A 7,019-nucleotide genomic window follows, 5' to 3' on the forward strand; every position below is an offset into this window, starting at 1 on the left:
GCATCCCCTCGATGTTGGCATAACTAGTATGCTGGAATATGTGGATGAGGGACGAGAATGGATTTTTTTTTTTCAAGACGGAGTGCAGTATAATGTGGTTATCTGAGAAGGACATGATATAAACCATCTGTCCAATAACTGCAGACAGATCCACACTATACATTTCCTATATAAACAAAAGGAAATTACTAATAGGGAGAAATTTCCCGTCAGGTCCTTTCCATGTTCTCACCCCGACGCAACGCACAGCATGCATTCAGCTCCCGCGGGAGCTAAACACGATCCGCCCAACCGCTAGATTACCTCGGAAATCAAGCGTGAACGAAAACTGCTGCCGCGAATGCATCGCTATTCCCGCGAGAGGCGAACGCACTCATGCAAACGCATCTACAAACGTGGAAAAATGGTGAAATACTCACATCCCCCTCAGTAGTCCCGCGAATGCATCACAATGAGCACAAACTGGTGTGAGTGGTGCTCCTTCAGAAAACAACATCATGCTGTGGAACGCGGTGATCTTTGGGTACGTGTGCTGAAATGACTAGAACTGATATTATATAGTGTCGTTTTTGTGGGTACGGAAAGTATTCAGACCCCCTTAAATTTTTCACTCTTTGTTATATTGCAGCCATTGCAGCCATTCATTTAAGTTAATTTTTTTTCCTCATTAATGTACACACAGCACCCCATATTGACAGAAAAACACAGAATTGTTGACATTTTTGCAGATTTATTAAAAAAAGAAAAACTGAAATATCACATGATCCTAAGTATTCAGACCCTTTGCTGTGACAATCATATATTTAACTCAGGTGCTGTCCATTTCTTCTGATCATCCTTGAGATGGTTCTACACCTTCATTTGAGTCCAGCTCTGTTTGATTATACTGATTGGACTTGATCAGGAAAGCCACACACCTGTCTATATAAGACCTTACAGCTCACAGCGCATGTCAGAGCAAATGAGAATCATGAGGTCAAAGGAACTGCCTGAAAAGCTCAGAGACAGAATTGTGGCAAGACACAGATCTGGCCAAGGTTACAAAAAAATTTCTGCTGCACTTAAGGTTCCTAAGAGCACAGTGGCCTCCATAATCCTTAAATGGAAGACGTTTGGAACGACCAGAACCCTTCCTAGAGCTGGCCATCCGGCCAAACTGAGCTATCGGGGGAGAAGAGCCTTGGTGAGAGAGGTAAAGAAGAACCCAAAGATCACTGTCGCTGAGCTCCAGAGATGCAGTCGGGAGATGGGAGAAAGTTGTAGAAAGTCAACCATCACTGCAGCCCTCCACCAGTCGGGGCTTTATGGCAGAGTGGCCCGACGGAAGCCTCTCCTCAGTGCAAGACACATGAAAACCCGCATGGAGTTTGCTAAAAAACACCCGAAGGACTCCAAGATGGTGAGAAATAAGATTCTCTGGTCTGATGAGACCAAGATAGAACTTTTTGGCCTTAATTCTAAGCAGTATGTGTGGAGAAAACCAGGCACTGCTCATCACCTGTCCAATACAGTCCCAAAAGTGAAGCATGGTGGTGGCAGCATCATGCTGTGGGGGTGTTTTTCAGCTGCAGGGACAGGACGACTGGTTGCAATCGAGGGAAAGATGAATGCGGCCAAGTACAGGGATATCCTGGACGAAAACCTTCTCCAGAGTGCTCAGGACCTCAGACTGGGCCGAAGGTTTACCTTCCAACAAGACAATGACCCTAAGCACACAGCTAAAATAACGAAGGAGTGGCTTCACAACAACTCTGTGACTGTTCTTGAATGGCCCAGCCAGAGCCCTGACTTAAACCCAATTGAGCATCTCTGGAGAGACCTAAAAATGGCTGTCCACCAACGTTTACCATCCAACCTGACAGAACTGGAGAGGATCTGCAAGAGGGAATGGCAGAGGATCCCCAAATCCATGTGTGAAAAACTTGTTGCATCTTTCCCAAAAAGTCTCATGGCTGTATTAGATCAAAAGGGTGGTTCTACTAAATACTGAGCAAAGGGTCTGAATATTTAGGACCATGTGATATTTCAGTTTTTGTTTTTTAATAAATCTGCAAAAATGTCAACAATTCTGTGTTTTTCTGTCAATATGGGGTGCTGTGTGTACATTAATGAGGAAAAAAAATTAACTTAAATGATTTTAGCAAATGGCTGCAATATAACAAAGAGTGAAAAATTTAAGGGGGTCTGAATACTTTCCGTACCCAGTGTATGCTTCAGACACCGGTCACACTGAAGGTGTTCCCCATAGCGACCCCTAGAGGACGCAGTTAGAAGTTCCCTTGAAAGGGAATCACCGACATCACTGCCTGGTCTACAAACTGTGTTTCACAACCCAACACACGAGTTATAAGTTATATAGGACATAACGTAAGATTGTGCGAGAATGTTATTTTCTATATTACTTCTCGCGTGTTGGATTGTGTAACGTAGAATAGACTTATTGATGTCAGAAAGGATAGACCTCAAGAAGCTTGCGATCCAAGTTGTCTGTGTGCTGATTTTCAGTGGAAAAAGGAAAAAAAAGAATATTGCAGCGAATGGTTGCTTGATGTTCTGTTGCAGGTCTATGACTCCTCCCCCTGAACTTTCCCTTTGCCTCAGATTTTAGGCATTTTTCTGCGATTTCCACAAAAATGTTGGTGAGTGAAAATCGGGGCTAAAATTGTGCAGTGTGAACCCAGCATTAAATAAAATTAACATTATAAAATAAAAAAAGCAGTTTATAACCCCCTTTAACTGATTGTATTACAATACATTATATATACTTTGTAAACAATACCTAAAACATTCACAATCATTTGTCTGTTGTCACAGAACTTACCTCAGTATCTCCAGTTTACACTTTAGACTCTTCAGTCCAGTGCAGAGCAGCTTCACTCCTGAATCCTGCAGATTATTATTGTTCATGTTCAGCTCTTTCAGATTAGTATCTGATCCAAGAACTGTAGCCAGAGCTGGACAGCTTCTGTCTGTTAAGTTACAATCATTTAACCTTGAAAAAAATGAATACAAAATAAGAATGAGTACAAACAATATATTTCCCAGTATTGTTTTTAGACCGTAAATATACTGGTGGGCTACACTGACATTTCTATTAAACTTAAAAGCTAAGATTTTGCTTTTGGTTTAAGGCTTTAATAAAAAGGTGAATTTTTTGTCATATCACCCATCACTAAGTTAAATTAATGATTAAGAATCAACTATAGAGATATTTTGATGCTTTTTTTTTTAGATAAGTGCAAAAACATGACTTTTAAATGACTTACAGAGCTCTTTTGCAGGTTTTGATGACTGCTGATAGTCTAACGAGACACTCGTCTGATTTCTTGAATTTCTGAAGTTCAAATTCCTCCATCTCCTCCTCTGATGTCAACAACACAAAGGCCAAAGCAGACCACTGGGCAGGTGAAAGGTCAACAGATGAGAGACTTCCTTCTCTAAGGTGGGTCTGAATGTCTTTCACCAGAGTTTGGTCGTTCAGTTCATTCAGACAGTAGAACAGATTGATGGATCTCTCTGGAGACAGATTAGCTTCTAATTTCTGCTTGATGTACTGAACTATTTCCTCTTTGATCTGGTCATTGTCGTCTTGCTGTGTCAACAGACCTCGTAAGAGTCTCTGATTGGACTGGAGTGACAGACCGAGAAGGAAGCGAAGGAAAAGATCTAGCTGTCCATTATCACTCTCTAGTGCCTTGTCCACTGCAGTCTTGAGCAAATCAATCATGGTTTCACTTTTGTTTTCCTGTTCTGCAGAGTCTTGAACAAACACACTTTTCTTGTTGATGTCTAGAAACAGATGTGCATAAAGGGCTGCAATAAACTCTTGAATGCTCAAGTGAACAAAGCAGTACATGGTACCCACAATGATCCCCGTTTCCTCCTTAAAGATCTGGGTACACATGCCTGAATACATTGATGCTTTAGAGACGTCAATACCACTGGCTTTCATGTCTGCATCACAAAAGATCAGGTTGTTCATTTCCAGCTGATGAAATGCCAGTTTCCCCAATGAAAAGATGGCGTCTTTATCCCAGGAAACATCTAGTGTGCATTTTCCATCATACTTTCGGCTGTTCTGCAGGATCTGAAAGCGGAGAAAGTGTGTGTACATTTGTGTCAGAGTCTTGGGAGTGTCTTCAGTGTTTGATTTCTGCTGTGTTTTGGAGACGTCATCAGCCTGATTGTTTCTCACATCTTTATTTCTTTTCTCTTCCAAAATGTTCTGGAGAACAGTGGCTGAAATCCAGCAGAAATGATACATCATGACACATCTCATTACCAGCAAAGTTTAGAGGAAGACGACATTCGTCCAACCCATCAAGGATGAACAGGACTTTGAATTGATCACTTTTTGTAAGGTTCAGTCCTTTCGTCTCTGGGAAAAACTGAGTTATAAGGTCCATCAAACTTTGCTTTTCCTTCTCTATTAAGTTCATCTCACGGAAAGGAAAAGGAAATATGAAACTGATATCTTGATTTTCTTTATTGTGCTTTTTGTTATTGTCATTTTCTTTATTCTCCTTTTCTTTTTTGTCCTTTTCTCTTTTGTCCTTTTCTTTTCTGTCCTTTTTTCTTTTGTTCTTTTCTCTTTTGTCCTTTTCTTTTTTGTTCTTTTCTCTTTTGTCCTTTTCTCTTTTGTCCTTTTCTTTTTTGTCCTTTTCTTTTTTGTCCTTTTCTAACCTTTTAGCCCAGTCCAAAATAACCTTTTGCACAGAGACTGATTTTCCGATGCCAGCAACTCCTTTTGTCAGTACAGTTCTGATCTGCTTGTCTTGTTCAGTTGATTCAAACAAATTTGTGCATTTAATCTGTATCTCTTGGAATTCATAATATCTGGAAGCAACTTCAATCTGTCTCACCTCATGTTCAGTATTGATCTGTTCACTACAACCCTGAGTGATATAGAGATCTGTGTAGATGTTATTCAGAAGTGTAGAGTCGCCATGCTTAGCAATTCCTTCAGATACAGATTCATACTTCTTCGTCAGGCGAGATATTAGCCGTTGTTGATGAATGAAGACCAGGGCATCTAGACACAAACACAGTAACAAAATGTAATGATAGGGACTTCATGCGAGAGAGCGGGGAATTGTGACATAAGGAGTGAGCCATGGCCGTGCATTGCATGCTTTTTGTGAAATATTATAGAAAATACACAAAAACATTTTACTGTACTTTTCTCTCATGTATTTTAATTTCTCTCATTTTATAAGTGACAATATGACCTCTCTTACCTCGTAGAATATTGGCAGCTTCATCTTGCTTCATATATTTCAGGAAGTAGAGTGTGAGATCAAGAGCTGCTTCTTTGATACTGCACATATCCCCTATAAAGTCCTCCACAAAGTACTGTGTGTTCTCTTTTTTTAATATTTTCTTAAACCTTTCTAGCTCATTTTTCACAAATATGATTATTTTGTTCTCAAGAGCCTGAAAACAAATCAAGAAAAAATAAGGGTCAGAAAAAAAAAAACTATCCTACATACACACTTAAAACATTTTTTTTTAAATATAAACAATTAACATATAGTACAAATTACAGGCAAGTAATAGTAAAACATACTCATACTGGTTCGCCAGTATTGAACATCACTAAGGCAAAGTAATGGTGGTGAATACAAAAACACAAACAAAAGATACGAAGAACCTGGTATGGAGTCAACATTTTTTTGTATCACCACCGTTAATTTGTAGGGATGCGCCGATCCGATATTCATATCGTGTATCGGCTCCGATAGTGCCATTTTTCTCGGATCGGGTATCGGTCAGAGAGAACCAATCCAAATCCGAGATTTTAATTTTTTTTCGATTGTGCGAATTATTCTGTGTTACTTCTGAAGCCATACGATAGCTTAATGTGAGCTACATATGAATATTTAAGTCCTTACATTAAAGTTCACACAAACTCTTTTCTCCGCTGTGGCTGTCAGTCATTCGTTCTAAACCCTGGTCTCGTTCGGTTACAGCAGTCAGCTCGGTAAAGCTCTCTCCAAGATAATTCTGTGTTCCAATTATACTTGATTTGTAAATACATGTCTATGATTTAGCAAAAAGGACTTTATCTTCTTGCCGGAGTTTAATGTTGTTTTGTTACTTGCTACCGGGTGTCTGTGAGAACAAAACACGGGCGTAGAAAAGACTAAATTGTTTTTAACGTGCACAGTAACTCAAATTTAAAACTGTTTAAAGAAAGGCTCAATAACAGTTGCACAGATATAATACACTACGCATCAATTTCTCTTCCCTTTGTGCTTTTATTTTTCTTTATAATGAAGTAGTCTGTATCTAGTAGATTGTGAAAGAATGATTATCAGTTCCACACACAGAGATATATAAATTCTACATTTATTTAAATGAGGGAAAAAAACTTCACTGGTATCGGATCGGAATCGGTATTTTTTAAGCAAAAAAAAAATAATACACACAAATACACAGTATGCACATCTAGCAGGCAAAAAAGCTCAATATGGGTAAAAAAAAATAAAAAATAAAACAAAGAAAGCTAAATTGGCACACCACAGCTCCAAAAGCAGAAAAAATATAGAAAATGTAGAAAAAGAAATAGTGATGTTTCGAAGCGTCACTTGTGTGAACATGCTATAAATATTTTTCTGCTTTTGGAGCTATGGTGAGCAAACTTTGCTTTCTTTGTTTACATTTATTCAGTAACCTATTTGTTTGTTACAAAAATCTTAAGCATTTAAAGGGGTGGTTCACTGTTTTTTTTCTAGGCTTGATTGTGTTTATGGGGTGCAGTCTAACATGTGTTAATGCTTCGGTTTAAAAAACAACAACATTATTTTTCACATCATTTACCATTATTCCACACCGCTCTGTCCCTTCTCTGAGAAACACGCTGATCATTTCCTTCTTTTATGAAGCCCCACCCTCAGAAATAGGTGATGGGCTCTGATTGGTTAGCTAGCCCAGTGTGTTGTGATTGGCTAAACCGCCTCTAGTGCGCGTCTAAACGTCCCGCCCCTCACCTCAGCGGCATGTGCTCCGGTTGTATTGTA

The 7,019-nt window shown here is 39.3% G+C and overlaps 1 protein-coding gene across 1 annotated transcript in view; it reads right to left on the bottom strand.

Annotated features, from left to right (window-relative positions):
• Nucleotides 1-3,262: 3,262 nt before the first annotated feature.
• The window catches only part of LOC107733257 (NACHT, LRR and PYD domains-containing protein 3-like), a 6,093-nt gene continuing 2,336 nt past the window's right edge, over nucleotides 3,263-7,019 (bottom strand). Inside the window, exons 3-6 of the mRNA XM_016544859.1 lie at nucleotides 5,238-5,433; nucleotides 4,623-5,032; nucleotides 4,318-4,439; nucleotides 3,263-4,274 (exon numbers count right to left, since the gene is read on the bottom strand). Of these exons, the coding sequence (XP_016400345.1) occupies nucleotides 3,263-4,274; nucleotides 4,318-4,439; nucleotides 4,623-5,032; nucleotides 5,238-5,433 (1,740 nt within the window). The remainder of the gene's footprint in view (nucleotides 4,275-4,317; nucleotides 4,440-4,622; nucleotides 5,033-5,237; nucleotides 5,434-7,019) is intronic.

This window comes from Sinocyclocheilus rhinocerous, unplaced genomic scaffold (assembly GCF_001515625.1).
Source record: "Sinocyclocheilus rhinocerous isolate Xijiao unplaced genomic scaffold, SAMN03320098_v1.1 scaffold7972, whole genome shotgun sequence".
Lineage (NCBI taxonomy): Eukaryota > Metazoa > Chordata > Actinopteri > Cypriniformes > Cyprinidae > Sinocyclocheilus > Sinocyclocheilus rhinocerous.